Below are 24,912 nucleotides of genomic sequence, written 5' to 3'. Positions count from 1 at the left end.
ACATTTAATTACTTTTTAACTAAAATTTAAATAAAAACAATAACTAACGAATAAAATAAATCAAATGTAGGTTTTACTGAGACAGTAAGTTATATGAATTTAGTAAATTACACTGGTTAAAAAAACTTTTGCATATTGCAAAATTTCTTATTTCTGGATCAGATGTGCCACAAATTTCTATGCATTTCTATTGCATGTCAATTGCTTAAGGAAAAGACAAAATAAAATTGTAAAACTTCTTGCACACATACCGAAAGAAAAAAATCTGTCTTAATTTTTAACAAAAATCCATATCTAATTGGTGTGACAAAACAAAACAAGAACACATCTTGAATCAATTCAATAATGTGTGTGGCCTCCACGAACTCGTAGAAATTTCTCGACATGACGTGACATGCTGGACACCAGTTATCCAATTCACTTGTTACATTCATGTAAGGCAGCTGATATCAGATCCCTTTTGGTTTCTGGAAAGTGTAGACAGTTGTCAATTGCTCTTTTCAGAAGGTGCCATGCATGTTCTACACAATTCATATCTGGGGAAGCTGCTGACCAGTTCATCCTATGTATTCCATGAAGTTATTCACAGCAGGGGACAGGTGTTATCATCCATGGACATGAATCCTGCTCAAATATCCTGTGAAATTCCAGTAACAAACTTTGTCCTTGTATTTCTGTGCATCTATGTTGCCCTGTATGTGTGCGATGTCCTCACATGACTCCTGTCAAAAACAGTGCTGAACCACCTTGCTGCTGGTAGTGTTCAGCCATAAACAATTCATTGTAACATTGACCATTGGATTTCCTCACACCATTGCTATTGTTATCTGGATGGAGGCCAATCCTTACTTCATCTGTAAACAATGTTTGCCTCCATTGTTCCCGAATCCAGTTTACATGGTGTCTGGTTCATGTTACTTGGTGTGCTCTGTGTTGTGGAGTGAGTTGAGGAACCTTTAGAGGCTTCAGGAACGTAACCCTACATCTTGCAGTCAATTTCATACTGTTTGAGTTGACATGGTGGCTCCTGTAGCCCTGCGAAGGTCTGCTCTGGAACTGAATTGCAGTGGATGTAGGGTGTCATCGTGCAGAAATACATAGATACCAGTCTTCTCCAGCCATTGTTTTACGTGGTCGTCCTGCTCTATGTCTGTCTGCTATGGAATTAGTTTCCTGAAATTTCTTCCATACTCTAGAAACATCACTTTGATAACAACCTATGATTCCTGCTATCTCCATTTGTGTCATGCCATGGTGTCTTAAAGTGGCTATTCTAAACCGATCTACTGCTAATAATGTGTGTCATGGCATTATTGTAATGTAAACAGCAAGAAACACCAACCTCTCCAACCACTCTCATACAACAACTCGTTTGGACTGTTGCTTGTCACAAACTGACTTGGTGTTTCAAAAGATAAACATATGAAACTTGTTTTAAAGATAATAAAAAGGCAAGATACAATACTTTTTTTCTCTGATGTGGGTCTTATATGAATTCTATGACAATATCCAAACCTTTTTTGACCAATGTACTTATTCATAGAAATTGACACATCTCTATCGAAATTGAAATTCAATAAATCTTATGTATATATCTGGAAAGGAATACAAAACTCTGTTCCCAGCATTCTGTCTCCAGAATTGGGAGTATCTTGATAATCTGTTTATATGCAATATGACTTGTTATCTATAAGAAACAATTTGAAGTCTTTGCTATATTTTTTCAAGAAAATAATCTTGACTTCACGCTCTTCATAGCTGACTTCTTTATGTATGCCCACAAATTTTTTGGAGAGGAGGATATTTTCATATATGTGCTTTAGATTAATGGTAACAATCACATAACAACCAGCTTCAGTTTGCTCAGGTGAGGGTTCAAATGCAATGCTATGCCTAGGAGAGTTGGTTTAGTGACTTCATCATCTCCTGATGATTATTACTCAACCTTGTTTTGACTGCTAGTTCCTTCTCTTTCACAACTTCTGACCTTTTTCCTGGGCTTTCAGGTAATGCCTTCATTACTCCATTAAATACGTTCGCCTGATGGCATGAATAAGTACCAATTGGTGAAATGGCAGATGTTTTATTTTGAGGTTGGACTGAATTTAATTTTTTCTCCCTCTGGTTTTTCTTCCTGAGTCTTTCTTTTTCCATCTGTTTTTTCTTGACAACTTTTCTCCTCTTAACATTCTGTTCTCGACCAGCCTCATGGTCTAGTGGTCAGAGCTTCTGCTATAGTTAATGAGGTCCCGGGTTCGATTCCCGGTAAGAGCACAGGAATTTTTCCTTAAAGGGGATTATTCCTGTGTTCGTCCATGATCTGGAATTTAGGTTAAGTTTAGATTTAAGACCTCTCCTGTCACTACATTATCATAATCATCCTATCACATCATCGGGGTAATGTAACTCCACCTTCCAGGTGCCCCAACCTCAGAAGTGGGTTACAACTAAGCACGGCCAGGAGAGAAGACCAGACAGCCTGGTGGCATTGGATAAAAAAAACATTCTGTTCTCGCCATTTTTGCAAATATCTTTGCCATTCTTCTTCACCATAATTTTTTTTATTTGGTCTTAGATTTAGTCATTCTATCAGGAAATTGTTGTGACTACATAATATGTCTGTCTGAAAATCATTGTATGTTTTAGTACACATATGTAATAAAAACTATGTGTAGCCCACATTCCATATATTACAAAGTATTGTGTTTTCTTAATGTAGACCTATAACCCAACAACATAGTCTTACTTTTAGAGTTACATGATTTTGTGCCCACTCATTTTTTAGGGAATATTAATACTTTCATATTTTTTTTTTATAATGGGTGAGAGACAAAAACAAATTTTCTAAAATTTAATAATAAGCTTTTAAGACTCACCAGAACAAAATTACTTGCATAGGTAAATAAGTGATACCCTCCTTTTTTGTAGAAATATATGCTACTTTCATAAGCTGTGTAATATAGCAGCAGGGTTGCCAAATTAGCCAGACATTTGAGCTGCATTCACAGGCTGTATTTACCTTAAGTACAAGTCAGAATTTTTTATTTATTCATTAAAAATTGTAAACTAAAACCCTGAGGGCCAGTTTCACCAAGCTTCACTATGTTTTTAATGATTCATTAATTTATTTACTTGTTCATTAAATCATTTTTGTAGCTCACTAAGCATCTTTAGCTCCAATGAACCAGTAAAGCTATCATTAATTTAGTGATAGAAATTTTCGTCTTTAAATTTTTAATGGTTCACTAGTTGCAACACAAAATGATAGAATGTTTCAATGTAGAATTGTTATGCCTGGAACTGCTCGAAAATTAAGAGTCAGATGGAGATAATGAAGATATGACGTCACGAAGATCGTAATACTCAAAATTTTATAAGAAACTGATCATAGATTAAAATACCATAAGAACGGCTGAGACAAAGCTGAAACTATTCAACTAGGTAATATACAACTTAGTTTTTATTTTAACACGTGAAAGTGGTTATTACAACTATATATCTAAGAATATTAATACTCAATGTACACTTAGCGCCAAAAAGAATGGGCCAAGTCTTGGTCGATAGAAATGCTAAGTTCTATCGTGCGGTTCACTCGTGTAAACATAACTCACTGCAAGGCATTGCTGTGGTGTTTCTTCATTGAAACTGTCTATAATGTAGGAAACCCTACGAGCAATGTGGCCCAGTGGTAAGTAGTCTGACATCCGTACCAGAGATTGTGAGTTCGCCTCCCGGTATGGTAAAATTATTATTTTTTATTTTAATTTTTACTTAATTTATTAGTTTAAATGTGAAATGGCATTTGTTAACAAACTTCGTTATGCCTGCCTTGTAAAAGTATTATTACCCATCACCTGTGAGCTATTAATAGGCGAGACCTGGCCTGTATAAACATTAATACTTGTTTCACATCCTAAAACAACTGGACGCATATCAAACACACATAAATAATTTAATTAACAAAAATAAACAATTTGTTAATATATTAACAAAAAAAGGCCTGTGGTAGGGACTAATATCTCGTCCACAAACCACCTGCGTCAACAACTGCCCTCATTCTGCGCGGCATGGAGTCCACAAGATTATGGAACAGGTCTAAATTCTTGACCATCTCCTCCCACGCATCTAGAACTCTGTCCCACAATTCCTCAGGTGTCCGAATGGGTGGTTGTTCTGCCCAATTAGAGCATAGGATCCTTTTGACTGCCACAAATTTTTAATCGGATTCATATCTGGTGAATTTGGAGGCCAGTCGACTGGGTCGACATCACGCCTCCTTGTAAACCATCTTTGAATCCGGTTGGCGGTGTGTATCGGATGATTGTCCTGCTGGAAGAAAAGTATTCCTTCTGGATATCGTTTTCGGGCAGAAAGGATCATTACATTTGCCAAAATGTGTTCATAGACTTCTGACATAAACAGCCCGTGAATGCATTCCAGAAGTCCTGCCCCATCGTATGACATACACCCCCAACTCGCGACCCTCACGCAACCCCACTTGTTAATTCGCCTCACGAAGCGTTCATCGTATCGGTGGCCATTCATACAATAAACTAGGGCAGTACTATCATTGCTATTGGAGACAATTACCTGGTCAGAGAAAATGACATTTCTCCAATCAAAGTCCTGTCGGAGAATAGCATATGCAGAATAACCTATGCGAACCAGGGCAATGAGTGTTTCTGTGCCATCTTCAAGCATAATGATGAGATAGAACGTTGTATTAACAGATAGCAGTATTGCTTGAAAGAGAGAGGGAGGTTTATTATTTATTAGAGTTTGAGCATATTCTAAGAGATATCACCACATAATTATAGATTTGCGAGACACATATGATGGCAAATTTGTAATAAAAAAAAAAGATTGGGGGAGATTCGAATCTCGAGCTACTACTATCAACTTGTTTAATAGACCAACACCAAAACGACTTATGCTACTGTGACTGTTAATATCGGTTTGGCATAATATGTGGTTTTCCTGTTCATATTCGCTCCGGTTGATTTTGAATTTATCAATTTTATTATTATTTCACTCTTCAAGGGCCGTGATGTATCTAGAATCAACCTGCCATTAGATTTTAGTACATATTTTAGACTCTTAAACAAAATACAGCAAATTTAAATGGTTTAATTATGTGTTGCCTGGTGAACTACGGCTTTGACAAGACGAGCATACGCAATGTTATGTCTCTGGAACTTAGAAATTGTCAGCAGCTCATTCTTTTTGCCGCTAAGTGTACATTCAAACATAACAAAACTTAATTGGTATATTAACTTCCATTTATTAGAATTAAATTTACGCACACATTGAATGTCTACCTTGAAAATAGTTATTATTTGGTATCAAGTGTCTAATTTCTTTCAGCTCTGCAACTATATTTCACAGTGCAGTAAATTCGTAAACCTTTAATTTTTTTTTCACTCTGAATCATAGGTTTCAAGATATTATCTATACCTAAATTGCAGTTGTATATAAAATATCATCCTCCCTCAAATAAGACCACCAATGTAATCAGGAATGTAATGATTACAACAGCTATAATTATGGCGAAAATATAATAATAATAATAATAATAATAATAATAATAATAATAATAACTATTATTTTGTAACTGCCTTGCTTCATTATTGGCCTGCATGCAAATGATGTAGCAGTTACAGTCTTAGAAAAAAGTTTTGTTGCACAGATACTTTGTAAGTCCCAGAAAGGAGGCAGTGTGCATGAGCAGAGGATGTGCAATCTGATTCACAAGAGAACGACTAGTTGAGGTAATATAATTAGTTTCATTTCGTTGTATATCGTCTCTTAGTAGTTGGAACAAATGCCAGAGAAAAGAATTGAGCGTAAAGAAGTAGTGTGGTGAAGACTGTTGACAAATAAGGGAGTAAATTAATTTAACAAATATAGAAAAAAAGAAAAAAGAATGCATGAAAGTGAATTCGAACACATGACCAACTTATTTGGAAACAGGCATTCTGTCCATTACAGACTAAGGCCGTCTGTGAAAACATTCTGTATAAACCAATGTAATACTTCAGGATATGACTATATGAAGCATATATCATATGATATATGATATCTCGAAATTGGACATCAACTTGATTTACTTCAAATTAATTAGACACAGTTCGCATTAGTTGTGGAAATTTGTTTTGCCCTGTAACTTATAAATAAAGTTATTGAAGCTTTGTGAAACTGACCATAAGATGATGTTGAGTGTCGAGTGAATTGTAAATTGATGAATGTTGGTAAATTTTCACCCTACTGTCACTCATGCTTTACAGTACAATTATTAAATAATCACTAAATCACACACCAATTGTCCAACATACCCAGCTATCCTGACTTCGCATAATGCAACTGCAAACAAACTTAAAGTAAATAGCTCAACAGTGAGCATTGTTAACTACAACTAATTGCAGTTTAAAATATGAGAAAGGTTGTTTTAGTTCACAATTATTTGATTGGGTATCAGGGGCGGGTTTTGGGGTAGTGCCAGTGTGCCATGGCACCACCAATGAAAGAAACAGAAAGTAATATCCTAAAAAACAGTTGTAATAGTTTATTTCTACACATTTTATTTGTATTTCATCTGAACGAGTGTGCGCACAGATCGGGACGCACTCTTGCAGCGTTTCTCCCAACATTGGAGCCAGTTCGATGTGGCACTATCTATGTCTATATAACACTGTACAAAAGGCTACTGATTCTAGTTTATATGTGTTTCTTATGGCAGGCTTTGAGCCGAATTCAATTTGATTCAGTAGTTAACATTCCGCCCGCTAGAACGCAGTAATGCAGAAATTTCGCTAGATGGCAGGATTGTTGGAGACGTTAGGCAGAGAACCATCAAGCACAGACTTGCACGAAAACATAGTTAAAGTTCCGCGCCAAATCTTAATGTAATGTTGTCAATTCAAAACTAATGCACACAACTTGGATTGGAATGTGTAAATTAATATCCATTTAACTATATTAAATGCAGAGATAGTCATGGTTCTTTTTAGAAAGATAAATACTTTTTTCATATTATGTAACACTATTTGTTGATGTTGTGTAATATTTGTTTTATTTCGCAGCAACTAAGTATCGCTACACTGTTGCTAGTATTGATGCTTTTATTAACGATACATGAGATCTGTGCAGGACATGAACATGTGTTATTCAGGCTGCTGCTTTGGATTTATCGGCCTGTTAAATACAGTGCAAACTGCTCGTGTGTTTTTGCCAGTAATTTTACTACTTATAAAAGTTATTTGTATTTGACTAACAATACTCTGAAAGTTTTGCATTATCTGTAGGCCTATCTAAATTTCGTTATTAGTTTCGGAAATGTTATCGTAACTGTTACTAGATGCATTATTAACTGCACACCTGGTAAAATAGCTGGTTTAATTAATGTATTTTATTTAACATAATGTAAACGTGAGCTGTGATTATCACTTTCACTAAGGTGATTTGCATACAACCTATTTTCATTTTTGGCACCACCACCAGAATGCTTCACCGGCTGCCACTGTTGGGTATTCTAATTAAACCTTAAATGCAAGGTGAGTAACTGCCATTATTTTCTTGAAATATTAAATGCAATTATTTTCCCTATTTTTGTAGCATAGTGGCAAACAAAATAATATATCATTTATTTTATTTTAATAAATGTCACATGTTTATTGTTGCTTTAAAAATTAGAATGGCATCAGACGCTTTTCACAGATGAATTATTCGTAACCACTCTCTGTTGTAGCAAATGAATTCCTTTATGTGCTTTGGTCTTGTTTGAATGTCGTATCAAGATATTTTCCTGAAAATAATTTATGACACTATAAAAATTTAAGTACCAGTACCTGTGCCTTTTTAAATCTTGAATGGTTTTTAGCACATATGCATATTATATTCTCTAGTTTTTTTTCTAGGTTTTAGGATAAAAAGTCCTGCGCTGTGGCGTCATGGTCTAAGGCATCCTGCCTAGGACTCGCGTTACGGAATGCGCACTGGTTCGAGTCCTCATGGGGGAAGAAATTTTCTCATGAAATTTCGGCCAGTGTATGGGACCGGTGCCCACCCAGCATCGTGATGCACTTGGGGAGCTACGATAGGTAGCGAAATCCGGTTGCGAATACCAGCTATAACGGCTGGGGGGAGATCATCGTGCTAACCACACAATACCTCCATTCTGGTTGGATGATCGTCCACCTCTGCTTCGGCATGTGGGCGTGAGGCTGGTCGGTCTAGGCCCTTCATGGGCTGTAGTGCCACGGATTATTATTATTATTATTATTATTATTATTATTATTATTATTGTTGTTGTTGTTTAGGATAAAAAGATTGGTGTGTGTATTATATTCGATGGCATAAATATAGTATTTTCGCGTTCTTACATTTTCATGGCAAACATAATTTCGAGTAAAATTTACTTAGAATGTATAAATGAAATTTTGTACCTCTCGGGATTTGAAATATGATCGTATGTGCGAAAAACGTATAACTGAAATAAATTAACATGAAAAGTATAGCAATTTTGCCGAGACTTCAGAAAAAAAAAAAAAAACATATAAGTGTGAGAAACATATAAATGAAGTTTCACTGTAGTTGCTTTCACTGTATCAAAACTAACACGACGTTTTTCATCAGACGAGTATGTTAATTAAACTTAAAACACCTGCTACTGCAGCATTTGTACCTAATAGGCACATTGTAAAATTAAGTATTTTGCTCAGATTTTAATATTGCAGCTTTCACATTTTTTAAATATGTCACTTCATCTTTCTTCTAGAGGCATTTTTTTTTATTACACACTATTGTACATGTCGTTCCATTATGTTCTTCACATGTCTAAACTCATCAAACAATCAATTTTCCTTGAAGGCACCATATATATATATATACACACGCACACACACACACACACACACACACACACACACACACACACACACACACACACACACACGAGGGTTGGACATAAGTCATGGCAACTAGGTATTTTTTTTATGAAAATTCGAGTGTGGGTGGAAAATGTGAAATGTGCAGATCAAAGGACAAGGAATGAACGAAATGTACGGACATTTAACAACACACCAACATTTTGCTACTCATGTTTATTACGGTCGTTGCCATAACATTACAAGGTTCGTGTACCAGAATCATTACAGCACACATACCTATTCTAAAGGCCTACCCACCTCGCGATTATAAGTATGTATATTATATTAGGGCCATCTGTTTGCTTATCAAAGTACAATATAGTGTTAATTACCATAATACATTTTATTAAGTGATTAATGTTTTCAGCATTAAGATGTCAATTTCAGATCGATAGTTACGCATAAAGGAACATGTTAAATACATGGAACAACTAGTAATATGCAGGAATGTACAATATAGATAAAATCAAGAAGTAAATTGTTCAATGATACAAAGACATGGTTATTAGCGTTATGCTGTCTTCAAATTTATGAATACACACAATATACTATACTATAATATACTATAGTAATTAACACTATATTGTACTTTGATAAGCAAACAGACGACCCTAATATAATGTACATACTTATAATTATTATTGCTTATAGGCCACTATTACTGTCATTATGAAAATTCCAAACGCTAGTCAAGCAAAATTATTTAATACATTCTTAAACATAAAATTAAAGATCCAAAAGACCAGTGCTAATATCTGGTTCAATAAACAATGTTTGTCGCATTGGTCACTCCAAAATATGTGACCATAAAAAACAAACCTTACTCATATGCAGTGAAAATATCCAACCAACAATATCAATTGATACATATTCGAAATGAAATCAAGTTCCTAAATAAGAAAAAAGCTTTCCTGAATAGAAAGCTATAGCTATATGAAACACACCTTCAGCTTGCAGAACAATTAGATCAATCCTGGAATATAAAATACAATAATTGTAATGATAGAATTATTAAGATCATGATAGTTAAATACACTACATTACGAAAGAAACTGGAAGCACTTTTAAAGGGCCACTCACAACAAAATATATTCAATAACAAATCTTCAACTCACAATAATAGAATCGTTAACCTAACTAATCTTCAGCTAACAAACCATGAAACCGAAATCTTACAAAATGGATACAAGTTTAACTTTCCACCCACCAATATTCATAATATAGTAGACACTCTAGCTATAGAAACACAACATGCAATGGCACAAACAACCATGAAAATAAAGAGTTCCTCAGCTACAGCACAGCTAAAATCATAGAAGATTATATTGTTGATCCCAAAACTAAAGAAAATCTTAATAAAGCTAAAATCAATCACAAAAATTTAGTGAATCGTAAATGGAAATTAGCAGGTAATAATATAATTCATATCAAATCTGACAAAAATGACGCTGTAGTGCTCATGCACAAATCAAAATATATTGATAAAACTAATAGTTTTCTTAGCAATAATCAAGTAACAGAATTGAAATCAGATGCTACTGAAACATACCAAAAATAGATAAAACTTGCAATCAGGAATTCCCCAGATTTATTTCCATCCAATAATGGTAATAAGGTTATTACAAAAAATCCTAGTGTTCCCATTATGAAAATTTTGAAGACCCACAAAACTGAATTATCTATGAGACCAATGTAAACAGTAGAAATGCTCCCAATCACAAAGTTAATAAATACTTACATAGTTTTTTAAAAAGAACTTTAATTCAAGATAATGATCACACCATTATCAATATAAAACAACTTATAAAGAAACTATCAAAACTAAAAACCACAAAAGAAACTAAATTATTATCCTTGGACATTAGAAACTTATATATTAATATTCCAATTAACGAAATAATAGCCATAATTAACTCCAAATTCAATGATTTACAACTTAACCCTGATTTAATAAAACAAGTTACTGGTTTTATAGACATCTCCCTAAAACAGAATTATTTAAAATTTAACAACAAAATTTACAACAAATAGGTCTAGCCATGGGACACCCTTTATCAGGCTTATTGGCAGATATATTTCTACAGAATCTTGAAGAAATACATATCAGCTCCCTATCCAGTAAATTCAATATCTCTGCCTATGTTCGGTATGTTGATGACACTCTTATAATATATGAAAACAACACATACATTACTGAATCCATTACTGATGAGTTTAATAAATTACATACACTAAACTTTTTAGATTTAGAAATTACAGTGAAATCTCCTTCTATAATGTTCGACATATACAGAAAACCCACATCCACAACTCACTCAATACACAAGACCTCTACCCATCCTACAACCCATAAAATGAGTAAATTCAGATAATTAATTGATTGCATGTTCACAACTCTTAATAAAGATAATCTTTCATCATATGATGACGCAGAATATCTGAATGGAAATATAATAGGCCTATGTACTTCGGTACATTAAAATAATATATATAATAAAGAATATAAATACATTTTAAACCTGGCGACTGAAAATGACTTTGAAAAACAAGCAACCAAAAACTAGTCAGTAAAAGAAAATCGAAATTATCTGTGAAGAAATTTACTACAGTATCACCTGAAAGCACACCAACAAAAAAATCATGGCATGGAATGACCTACTTTGGAGGGATCTCCAACAGATTCAATAACTTTTTTTAAAAACCATAATATTCATATTGCTCCCAGAACAAATAACAAATTGAATAACAGAATACCTAACTGAATGAATAATACTGAACCTTATCTTAATAGTAGAATTTATAAGCTAAATTGCAAAAATTGCCCCAAAACATATATTGGTCAAACTCATAGAAATTTCAAAATCTGACTACTAATATTTAAAATCATCCGTCCTCAAGTGAGGTTGACCACTGGGATCCGGAATTAACAAACATAAAAGATAAAGGGAAATGAAACGGGCAAAATACGGATTAGATTTGTACATTAAAACAAAAATTTACGTGTTAATATATAGATGATAGTGTAAAATTTGAAGAGAGGCCTTCAGAATTTCCATTACAATCTTCTGAACCTCATAAAAGGAAATTTTAAAGGATTTAAGAATATTACATGTAAATTTTGGTAAACAACCCCTCGCTCCAAATAGTAAGCCTGCAACATCCCAGTTGTAAAGCGAAATGCCATATTTTTCACTGAAGTATGGAAGACAAGGTACATATTTAGCTCGCTTGTCATCATTAATCTGCAGTGCTTGATTTGTGTCTCGTTCAAAGCAAATTGTAGAGTCTAAGACCATTGCTTTCTGGGTTCTTCTATTGATGGCAATTATATAGACTCTTCTATGAGAATCATCTTCAGACACACAATGAATCTCCTCATGAACTTCCCATCCTCTGTTTCTTAGCAGGTTGGCAATTGCTGTACGGACACGATGGTGTCTGTTGTTACACAGTAGCTCTCCCTTTTTACAGAACCCCAGTACGTGGCCAAGTGTTTCAGTCTCGCTGCAGCTGGGATGGCAACAACGGTTAGTACTGAAGGTTCTGCCAGGGACAGATCTTACTGCAGTGACGTTGCAGGACATCTTGATGGCATTGATGTGTTCCGAGGACGAAAGACACTTTTTAGAAGAGATCCAGGAGTTGGCTTTGGGGCATTCTTCAAATGTACAAACACCTTTGTCTTTATGTGGGAGCTGGCACCATGACTGGAATGATTGTTTTCTGAGAATTTCTCTGATATGTTTTCCTTTAGTTCGAGGAGTGACGCTGTGTGGAGCAATCTTCAGGTGCGTGAGAGATGTTTGCTTCTCCTCTTCTAGATTTCTCATGTGATGTAGATGTGCATCATTCACGTGTTCCAGTCGCCTACAGATGTTATAGTGTTGAATACTGGCTTCCCATTCAGTTCTCAGAATTCCAAGACCTCTTACATTCTTCTTTGCATACAGCATGGCATTTGGAGTGTCATCTGGGAGGGACAATATTTCCTCGATTACACTTCTGATAATTTTATCAATATTTTTCAAAAAAATTTCAGGACGTTGGTTGAGTGGAGCTCATTGCAAGGGATAAACAAGACCTGGCCATATTTATTCGTTAATTATTTTCATTTTTTGGTCTGGTTTTAACAATATGCATCGGACGAGATTATTGAAGTCACGTGACAAATTAGTTATAATTTTCTTTTTATCTAACTTTATTTTGTCATTAAAGTCAACACCCAGGTATATGATGCTTTCTAACTTGTTTTTCAAACTTTGAATAACAGACCCACTAATGATGTAAGTTCTCCTGGCGACAGTTTTCCTTTTTTAATTATAATACATTTACTTTTGTGGGGATTAATTTCAAGGCCTATTTCTGCTAGCTTACTCTCTGCCAGATTGATAAGTTCAACTGCTGATCTCTCGTCTTTTCCGATTAAAGCCAAATCATCTGCAAATGCAGATGCACGTACGCAAGGCAGGTCAGTGTTAACAGCATAACCGTACTGCTTACTGATGTCATAATCCGTCAGATTTTCTAGTACATAATCTAATGCCAAATTGAATAATATAGGTGACAATGGAGAACCTTGTGGAACACCACGCTTTATTCTGATTGGTTTACTTTTAAATACATTAGTTTCTATTTGTAGTGTGTTTTCTATTAACAAGGATTTAATTATGCAGTATAAATTTTTTGGAATATTTGATTTCCTAAGAGCTCGTAAAATTTGTTCATGTCCAATCGAATCAGAAGCTTTCGAAACGTCCAAAAATACAATGCAGCAATTATTCTTTTCCAACTTAGCAGATTTAAGACAGCCATTAACTAGAGAAGCATTAATGTGTGTTCCTGACAAGTTTACAAATCCTCTTTGTTGAGTATTTAGGATAATGTAAGAACGAAGTTTTGAATCAAAAACACATTCAATAATTCTTCTAATTACTGAAAAGATTGAAATAGGTCTCCACTCCTTGACGTCATTAACATCTCCTCCTTTGTGTATTAAAATTGTTCGTGCGAACCTCAGTAATTTAGGAACATAGTTAAAATGGAGAATAGTATTCACGAATAATGATAGAAACCTCTCAGTTTTTAAATGTCTTAAGACACGAACTTATTAATCCCTCGAATCCCGACAGACCTGGAGATGTGTCTGCTTTAATTTTGTATAAAGCTTTATGAATGTCATCTACACTCACTATTATGTCTTCTGGAACATTTTCACTGTTTACATCACCATGAAGAGGAGAGTTGTCATTTGCTGTACTAAATACATTTTCAAAATGTTCAGTTATTATATTTAAAGGGATTTTACAAATTTCTTTTTTATTTAAATTATTCAAAATTTGTCGAGCTACTTTACGCCTCTGATTGTAAAAATTGTATTGAGTGAGTTCATATTCATACTTTTGTTTATTCAGAGCTCATTGCCGTTTGGATTTTCTATTTGGGTTTGCCGATAATTTATAACTATGCTTGCTTATGCTCTTACTTACTTTGCGTGCTTTGTAATATTTAACTGCAGGATGTTGCGGTCCAGGCAGATCATAAATTTCATTTGCAATAAAGTCAAAAACATCCTGTGACAGTGTTTCAAAATCTTCAATGTTCCCTTCGGACTTTATTTTAATAATTTTTTCTTCCCATTCAGACATAGGATTTGATCGCCGATCGTTTTCAGAATTAGTAGATGAGTTCTCTGTGAAGGCTTCATTATGCAGGTTTCCAGGAGATTCAAGAAATGTATGGTCTGATACAGAATTAGGATTCGAATGCTGATTCGTAACTGGTGCGTTTTGTATAAGATGAGTATTTGTAGTAGTATTATTTTGATCAGGTTGGCTGGAAGTTCATGGAGAATTTAGTTGGGAGCTGGTTGAAGAATAATGTTCAACTATTTTACTTCTTCGATATTCAGGATGTGCCTTTCCTAAATGTATGTTAACACTGGAGTAGATTTACATGAACATATGAACATAGAGTAGATTTTAAGTACAACTGCAATAAATGGAAGTTTGCTACCCATCTTATTGAAGAAGGCCATGAGCTTACGAACATCAAATATGCACTTCAAATAGTAAAAATCATAAATAACGACAGCATAATTGATATCTCTGAGGAATATTTCATTTCTAAAATTTTTAATCAAGGTATCCCAATTTTAAATGAAGAAATTAGCAATACCACAAACCCATTATGTAACTTATTCAAATTAGTAACTGCAAAACAATCCCCACCTGTATCCACACATACACCCCCCTCCACACTACCGTTGTCTTTTGATGTACATTAGCTTATATACATACCATGTGAGCATGACCCGAGATTCAGTCATTGCCAAGCAGCCACGACGTATGCATCTAACTCCCGCAAACAACATCACCACGCAAGTTAATAACTGCAATACAATCTTTAACTTTGAGAGAGATTAAAAAAAATGTCACATCTGATTTACTTCATTTAACTCAGGTTGCAGTAAAACTATGCCATATTGACTCTTGAAGCGTGACATTATCTTCCGTCGGAAGAATTGTATAACATCTCACTATGTAACAAGCTTGTAGTCATGTCTTTGTATTTTAATTTTGAACAACTCATATTGTAACTTCAGTTATATTGTATATTTTACATGACACTTATTAATCCCAAAACAAATTACGCATTTGCTTGATCAGTATTGTGTGTATTCATAAATTTGAAGACAGCATAACGCTAATAACCATGTCTTTGTATCATTGAACAATTTACTTCTTGATTTGATCTATATTGTACATCCCTGCTTATTATTAGTTGTTCCATATATTTAGCATGTTCCTTTGTACGTAACTATCGATCTGAAGATGGCATTTTATTGCTGAAAACATTAATCACTTAATAAAATGTACTATAGTAATTCACACTATATTGTACTTTGATAAGCAAACAGATGGCGCTAATATAATATATATACTTATAATTATTCTTGCTTATCGGCCACTATTACTATCATTATGAAAACACCTCGCGATTGTCCAGTATCGAAGGGCATTATTCCCAACAGCTTCTACCAACTCTCTGTGGCATTCTCTGGCAATCCTCCCATGGAAGACTGGTATTTTGATATATGAGCATTGTTCAACATGGGTTACATCCATCCTGCATGGTGCTGCACTGACAACTGATTTAACATTACTCTCTGTTCTATTACAAGCTCCAACCCTCGTGTGTGTGTGTGTGTGTGTGTGTGTGTGTGTGTGTGTGTGTGTGTGCGCGCGCGCGCGCGCGTGCGTGCGTGCGTGCGTGCGTTTTTCTGTACATGCAATTTATTGACAAGGTATCAAAATAAATATGTTTTCTGCCTTTTCATATTTAGTTGAATATCAAAGAATAAATTACAAATATTGTTTTGTGTTCAACTGTCAATACAATTGGACACAGTGCCATTAATGTAGATGTTAGGAAATCGGAGATGTGGAACATTGCATATTATTCACTTGAAAAGGATTTTAGAGTTTTATGCTTCTTGCAGAGCTTTGCATTGTATTGGCGTAGATGCTTGATAAACGAATTTTCACTAGAATTTGCACTGTTATAAAACCTTTTCACTTGTTCACGTAATAAGTATTTCAGAAATTTCATGTCCAGATCAAAGTGTATTTGTGTACTATTTGTGTACCAATCTGAATTATGTATTATTCGGAGAACTTTGTTTGCAAACAATTTGAAGAAATTGAAACCTTGTTTTTGTGATATAACATCAAGCTGGGGCAAAATAAGTTAGGGTTGGTAAAATCAGCATTTTGTAGAGCATAACTTTTGTTCTTAAACTGAGAACAAGAGATTTGAGTAGAGGAAAAAAATGAGATGTTGTAAGAGAGCTCTTAGTTGTTGCAGATTTTATATGCTTGTGCCATAACAATTTGTTATCAAGAGTAATACCAAGATATTTGACATGGTCACTATATTCAGTTTCTTGATTAAATATTTCTGTTTTATCACGAGGTCTTTTTAAACATTTTTAGAAAATTATTGATTGGCATTTTCTGGATTTCAAGAGATATGCCATTTTTTGAGCCATTCCTATAATAGAAGTACGTGGTTTGGAATCACAGAGACAGCATATTGAGGACTGAATTTAACACTCCTATATAACTGTGTCATCAGCATGCAGAAGTGTTTTTGTTTTGAGAATAGTTGGAATGTTTGCAGTATAGAGACAGTATAATATAGGGCCAAGCACAGAACCTTGTGGAACTCCAATTCTGCTATATACAAGTAGAAGATAGTTGCCATCTTTGAGGACTTGAAAGGATCCCTTTTCAAAGTTCTAGAAGAAGAGTTAACAGAAATTTATTAAGTTTATGCAGCAGTCCTAAATGCCGAACTTTATCAAATTACCTTTGAAATGTCCAAAAAGATGACTGTGGTGTAGAATTTGAAGAATGCAGGGGAAAAACAATCAAAGTTACAATTCTCATAAGAGTGATATCATCTAATTCAGTATATTACTGCAAAATTTGTGTTTTTGTTATCAAAATTGATAAAGGAAGATTATCGCCACAGATACAGCATCCTTTCCTACTTTCTAATTAGGAACAGCAATAAATTTTGCAGTAATATACTGAATTAGATGATGACATAACCCTTAAGAAAATTGTGACTTTGATTGTTTTTCCCTGTACTGTTCATTTGTTGTTATATCTTCTACGAGAGAGGCTACATTATGAGTTACTGATCTTCCTTTTTGAAAAGCTGCTTGCCAAGGAGGAATAATGATGTCTGTATAAACTCACATTCGTTTGAAGATGATACTTTCTAATAATTTACCATATTTATTCAAAAGACATGGGTCTTCTATTTTGACAATATGTAGAGTTCTTGTTCTGTTTATGAATTGAAATGATTTGTGAAGATTTCCAAAATGACTGAAAATATTGAAATTTCAATGCTGAATTGAACAACTTAGTAATATGGCATAGACTGTAAAACCTTATTTTAATGTTCCTGTCTTTAAGGAATTTCCGTTTTTTTAAAGAATAATCTGTTAGGTGCCTGTCAAATTACCACAAGAATAAATTAATCAGTTCTCGCTTTTAAGGAAAATCGTGCTTTTAAGACATTTTTTTCTGGGGAATTTTGTGAAAATGAAGCCCGAAATATCGACTTGACTTTCAATAATCAATAATACTGGCATATTCAGTAACACATCTCAATCAGTAGTAATGCAGCACCGTGTGGCAGCATTTTTCTTTATTGTTATTTTTGATCTTACTTTGCATTGCTTTCATAGAGTGGTTGCTTTGCTTGTTTTTTCCTCACAAGCTGTATGAATTCTGTTTCCAAGTTTTTTTTTGGTTTGTTTATACTGTTTGTGCATTTTATAATGGCAATTAAATGGAAGAAATTAACTATCGGACAGAAAGTGAAAATAGTAAGGGATATTGAGGTTAATCCTCAAAATAACACTACCGTAAAATGGGGTAACTTTGCACCTGCAGGGGTAACTTTGCACCATCTATGAAAAACTTTTTATATAGGTCTAGGGGTATTTACGTGAACTAAATTTATCTGTTCTTCACTTCCACCAATAGATGAATATGTGTACAGTATTTTTCCACTGTTCATGGTCATAGAATTTATTTATGGTATATCTATACCTTAACAACAGAACGTGTGCATAATTTGATTGAAATATAGATCAAATTAATTACCTTTCATCACAGATGGTGTGCACAATCTCAAGATAAGTTATACGTGCATCTGTTCCTTATTTATCCATTTAGATTTTCTAGTTTCGCTTGTGCAGCTGTTTTGTCGGCAAATGGTGTTACAGAATAATTTTCTAATCAAGGTGAATTTGAGGCTAAATTGGGGTTACTTTGCACCATAGCACAAATGAAGATTTTAAAAATTTTAATTGAATTATTTTCATTTGAAGACCGTCCATGAAGTTTAAAAACACTTAATATAATTCACACTTTGTATTAAAGCTAAATTACTTGAATTTGTTTTTCTTTTTATTACATATTGAAGTCATACATGGTCTCTCACTGCCAAACTTGGTAACAATCTCAAAATACGCCAAAGGAAAATGTTGAGAAAGATACCGGTACTAGGCTTATCACTGAGGGACAAAGTTCCAAATGAAATGCTCCAAAAGATGTCAGCAATTGGTTCGGCTTGGACAGTACCAGGGAATAAAAACAAACAGTGCTGTCATCAAGGCAGTGACAAAATCATTCAAATCGTGCAAATGAACTGAAAGGGAGGGTATTATGGAATATGAATGGGAGGATGTAATTGGGAGAGTAAATCCACTCAAGAAAGTATCAAGAAAAGGCTTGTTTATATCCCATTCCAGAACTTGACACAAAATAATACGTATAATTTTTTACAGTTATTCACGTGCTGTTGTCTCGACTTGTCATTCAAAAGGACAGAAAATATTTTTGAAACAACATTTTAGAAGAATGTGATCACTTATATTGAAATTTTGTGTAGTTTTTTCAAAAAGTTCTGTCCATGTTACTATTTATAGCAGTTTTTGAGCCTGTGTTTCCATTTTTTCTGTTCTTGATACATTATATTTTCATTGTTTAACACGTGTATGATGCAAACACCAGCAGTGACAAACTTTGCACCACCCCTTTTGAAACTCTGGCAGTGCAAAGTAACCCCCAATAATTAGTAACTTTGCACCGATTTTTGGCAGATTATAAATTTCAAAAGACATTTATTTTCGAAGATATGACTGGTTAAATACGTTCCTGCATATCCCTAGAACATATAAAATAAATACCTATCTCAAAATTAGACATTTAAAGACTACATACAGACTGAAAACAAAATTTTAATTAGAAAATGGTGCAAAGTTACGCCCTTTTGAAACTCTGGCAGTGCAAAGTAACCCCCAATAATTAGTAACTTTGCACCGATTTTTGTCAGATTATAAATTTCAAAAGACATTTATTTTCGAAGATATGACTGGCTAAATACGTTCCTGCATATCCCTAGAACATATAAAATAAATACGTATCTCAAAATTAGACATTTAAAGACTACATACAGACTGAAAACAAAATTTTAATTAGAAAATGGTGCAAAGTTACGCCATTTTACGGTAACCAAAGGCAGAGAAGTCAAATACTCCCAGGTTACAAGAAATTATGATCTGGTTACAATATGTAAATGAAATTACAAACATACTGGTTGGTAAGAATAAACATGAGTATATAGTATATACTGGACTTTTTTTTAGTAAATACTCTTGTTAATAAGAAAAACACATTTCAGTACCTACTCATTTTTGATTACATACTCATAACATGGAAGCATAGTAGAATATACTCAAGCGTCCATACTGTTTTCAGAACATGGAAGGGATAAAAGTAGGAGGAAGAAGAATAAAGTGCATAAGATTTGCTGATGATATGGCATTGTTAGCAGAAGAGGAGACGATACTAAGGGATATGCTACTGGAGCTAAATGACAGTTGTGAACAGGATGGGATGAAGATAAATACAAACAAGATGAAGACCATGGTTGCCACAAGAAAAATAAAGAAGATAAACCTGCAAATTCTAAATGAGACAGAAGAGCAAGTGGACAGTTTCAAATACTTTAATGTTCTGTAAACAGTAACATGAGCTGGAGCGAGGAAGTCAAAAGGAGAATTGCAATGGCAAAGGAAGCTTTTGATAGCAAAAGGAGCATCTCCTGCGGACCTCTGGAAAAATAACTAAGGAAGAGACTAGTGAAGTGCTTTGTGTGGAGTGGCATTGTATGGGACAAAAATATGGAAATTACGATGCAATGAAGAGAAACGAATAGAAGCATTTGGAATGTGGATATGGAGAAGAATGGAGCGTGTGAAGTGGACAGACAGAATACGAAATGAAGTTGTGTTGGAAAGAGTGGGTGGAGAAAGAATGATGCTGAAAGTGATCAGAAAGAGAAAAAGAAATTGATTGGGTCACTTACTGAGAAGAAACTGCCTACTGAAGAATGAAGAATGCACTAGAAGGAATGGTGAACAGGAGAAGAGTTTGGGGCAGAAGAAGATATCAAATGATAGACATCATTAAGATAAATTTAACAGAAGAAATACTGAAATCAGAAGTAAACACTGAAATACTGAAACAATTGTCTTTAGAGACAATTAATATTATGTACCCTCCACAAAACTGGCTTCATTTATACACTGACGGATCCTTGATCTCCAAAGAACAAGGTGCCGGTGCAGGTGTTACGTGCTGTCTCTTCTCACTTTATAGATCTCTTGGATATGGAACAACAAGTTTTGATGGTGAAATCATTGCAATAAGTGAATGTCTCAGGAATCTTCTATGCCACATCAAAAAATTTAGGAATGCAGTTATATTGTCAGACTCCAAAGCAGCTATTCTATCAATCGTCTCTAAACACACACCTTCATCTCAAACAGCAGAAATAACTAAAATGCTCTCTCAATTATTATCACTCAATAAAAGAATTGTATTCCAATGGATATCATCCCATTGTGGAATCCTGGGAAACGAGAATGCGGATGCTTTAGCAAAGAAGGGCAGCACTGCTACTTACAGACCTGTTACTAAATCTATGTATTACTCTGTGAAGAGATTTATTAAATCTACATACTTAGACTTCAACAAACAAAATTTGATAACTCAATCCCAAGGGAAAAAATGGAACTCTCTGCATCAAAATCCACAGTTAATTCCCGATTTACCACGAAAATCGTCTGTAGCTGCATTTAGATTGGCAACAGGTCATGATTGTTTGGCCAAACACCTGCATAGAATTGGAATATATCAGTCCCCTAACTGCCCATTGTGCAACTCAAACCAAGAAATGGATTCGGAACACCTCAAAATCTGTGCTTCAGTGGCTAGTCATGATAATATCTTTGAAAAATATTGGAGTGCAAGAGGTCAAATGACTTTATTGTCAAACGCCTGGCATTAGAAAACAACAACAACAACATTAAGATATGTGAATCATATGCGGATATTAAGAAGAAGGCAGAAATTAGGAAAGATTGCAATGAAAGACCTGTCCATGGGCAGGACACTTACGTATGTACACCCTCTTTGGTATAAATACCGCTGGGTTTGAAAGTGTTAGCCAGTTGTAACAAATGAAACAATTCTGTGTTCGCTGTTTAGTTGACGAAGTTCGTGCCATTCTATACTATAGGCTAGAGCTGCTGCTGACATAGACTTGTGGATGGTTTCAGTAAGCCTTTCAAATATAAATTCAAATGAATGGTCTCAGATGTTATTTACAAATAGCAAGTGTGCTTCACTATATTCACTCTCCAGTCTGAGAGTCCCATCTCTCCTCTGTTAGATTTCAGTGTTGTCAATAAGGCCTCAAAATGGTTCTAACCGAAATCATATTTACTGAAGTGTACTTGGTGTCATTTTTAACTTTTAGTACCTAAATATCAGCTCTCTATATCATTAACAGTTTGGTTATTTATCAAGAGTTCTGTGAGTTGTGAGATGCAAAGTAAACTAGTCAGTTTTAAATTACAGCATTCAAGATATAAAGTTAGAAAAATATTTCTCTAAAAAATAATAATGGTGGTGTTCAAATTAACATCATGATATTAAATTACCATTGTTAATGAATTACAGGTGCAAGCAGAATGGCTGGAGCAGGTAGTAAAACTGATGAAACATCCCCAGATGATGAACGGCAGTTCCAAGAAGATCTGGAAAGAGCCCGTGCGCTTAGTCTTGAAAGTTTAGCATTGGAGCAATTTAGATTACAAAAGCAGCAACAAAAACAGCAAAAACTTGAACAACTCCAGTTTATATCTAATACTTGTAATGGTAAATGTCACGCATTTCTCTAGGTATACACATCTTATTCATACTACTTACATGAATGGAAGAACATATTTATAACTGTATGAACTTTTTTGAATTGGCTTTACTAAGACTATCATATTATATTCTTTTGGCAAGAGTAAATTGTACTACATACTTACGAAATACTTGCATTTATGTTTATTTTTTTCCAAGCTTCCTAATATCTTACTAATACTGAGAGTAATGTTTTGTTGAAATTTCAATTCTTGCAGTTCAGGAAAAGAGAACAGGCAGTGAAGGAGTGGAAAAACAAGCTGCACTCAAGTCCAGGCCTCGTCCAGGTTCTTTCAATACAGGAGGACCACGAGTACCAAGAATATTAGCACCACCTCCATCTGCACAACGACGTAACAGTGCTACAGCAGATCTTATTACATTTGGTAGTCCAGAGGGCTCACCTACCATTCGAAATCACCCATGTTCTGCATTGGATGAATTGTATGAATCTATGGGTAGAAGCTGTTCCACGACAACACTTACCAGTACTGTTTCTTCTCAGTCGCAGTTCTCTTTGACAGGATCTCAGTTTGTGGAGGACACTCATGAGCATCCACCACCAAGGCCTTCCTTCCTAGCACATTTGATTAATCAATCTGTGCCTGTTCCTGTAGGCGCAGCGAAAGCGTCTACGACACTAGTGTATAGTCCTGTTTTGTCTGGCAGGCAAGCACTTCAATCAGCAGAACAGGTTTCAGATGCTAAGTGTAATCTTGATGTTCTGAAGGTAGTTGAAAAACGTGAGAATAATAATTTGATAGATCTCACTCCCTTTGACAACCTTGCAACACAGACTTCAGTAAGGGGCAGTGTATTAGAAGTTTTTGATCCTCTACTTTCAAATTCTCGGCCAGAAGAGAAACCATCAGAAGTAGAAATACCAGCATTGGAAGAGAGCAAAGGTTAGTTGTGTGTACAGTATAATAATTACTACCTGTTCCTTGTAAATTGACTGGTGTTGGTTGCACAAACTAGCAGAGTTCATCATAGTCCTCCACGAATGCTTTGACCCCCTCAATGCCTCACGCTCCATAATTGGATACGATGTCTTGTATACAATGATACAACATCAGCACTCAGCTGTTATGCAATATTGGGGGCATAGTATTGTTATTGTTGTTTCTTCTGTCCGAAGACAGATTGAACCTCGTAAGTGATGCCAATAAGGCATCAGATAATGAGGTAACTAAGCCAGGAGATAATGAGGTAGGTTGGCCAGTTCCTTTCCCCTTATAATCATTCATTCATAGTATTCTGCCCAAGGGTAGGTTTTTCACTGCAAACCCAGCATTCTCCAGTATTTTCTATTTTCTGTCTTCCTCTTGTCTCCTCGTTTATGATCCATATATCTTAATGTCGTCTATCATCTGATATCTTCTTCTGCCCCTTCACCATTCCTTCTAGTGCATCCTTCAGAAGGCAGTTTCTTCTCAACCACTGACCCAGTCAATTCCTTTTTCTCTTTCTGATCAGTTTCAGCATCATTCTTTCTTCATCCACTCTTTCCAACACAGCTACATTTCTTATTCTGTCTGTCCACTTCACACACTCCATCCTTCTCCATATCCACATTTCAAATGTTTATAATAAGCATAATCTTTTAAATTGCACATACTTTTATTCTACATTTTATTAGTAATTAAAATAACCATTGTTGACGGAAAATTAAGTCAGATAAAATTGTCTGATGAAATTTGTATATACCTTTTCCTGTTTTGCAAGTTTACAGTTTCTCCATTGTGTTTGAAATAATTTGATCCAAATTAATTTTTCTTTATCTGCCATTTACAGTAAAATCCCTCGTAACCGGCACTCAAATAACTGGCAATACCAAAACAACAACATTTTTGGCTGGGCCAAAAAGAAATGTTTACGTCTGTCACATTGCCACAGTCTGGGCTGTCTGTCAGTTTTGCCACATTAGGAAGTTCGCACAAACTTTCGTTTTCAGTGAATATTCTAACCTAAAATTAGTTGTGTGATGTGTTTTAATAAGGAAAATCCACACAGTTTTTATGTTTATTCAGTTATGAACATGTGATAGAGAAATAAACTTCACATGGCTGCAGTTTCAACATTTGGCACCATGAAATTCGATTTTTTTTTTTTTTTTTTTATATACTGGTATTTGTTCAATTATCCGGCAA

At 34.7% G+C, this 24,912-nt stretch overlaps 1 protein-coding gene across 12 annotated transcripts in view; it reads left to right on the top strand.

Moving 5' to 3' along the window:
• Positions 1-24,912, top strand: part of Pi3K68D (phosphatidylinositol-4-phosphate 3-kinase catalytic subunit Pi3K68D) — a 987,208-nt gene that overhangs the window by 47,450 nt on the left and 914,846 nt on the right. For 10 of the 12 annotated variants that reach the window (XR_011333110.1, XM_069831124.1, XM_069831122.1 and 7 more), the window contains 2 exons: positions 22,532-22,729; positions 22,981-23,667. The exons of 1 other annotated variant lie outside the window; for it this stretch is intronic. Coding sequence is in view for 10 of the 11 variants with exons in the window: in XM_069831124.1 (XP_069687225.1) it covers positions 22,543-22,729; positions 22,981-23,667 (874 nt within the window). In the remaining variant the exon portion in view is untranslated. Of the gene's footprint in view, positions 1-12,406; positions 12,452-22,531; positions 22,730-22,980; positions 23,668-24,912 lie in introns of those variants that run through there. One more of the 12 variants, XM_069831118.1, reaches the window with a different exon arrangement.

Source organism: Periplaneta americana, chromosome 7 (assembly GCF_040183065.1).
Source record: "Periplaneta americana isolate PAMFEO1 chromosome 7, P.americana_PAMFEO1_priV1, whole genome shotgun sequence".
Classification (NCBI taxonomy): Eukaryota; Metazoa; Arthropoda; class Insecta; order Blattodea; family Blattidae; genus Periplaneta; species Periplaneta americana.
The sequence above is the reverse complement of the archived record's forward strand: the minus strand, read 5'-3'. Positions and strand labels throughout refer to the sequence as shown.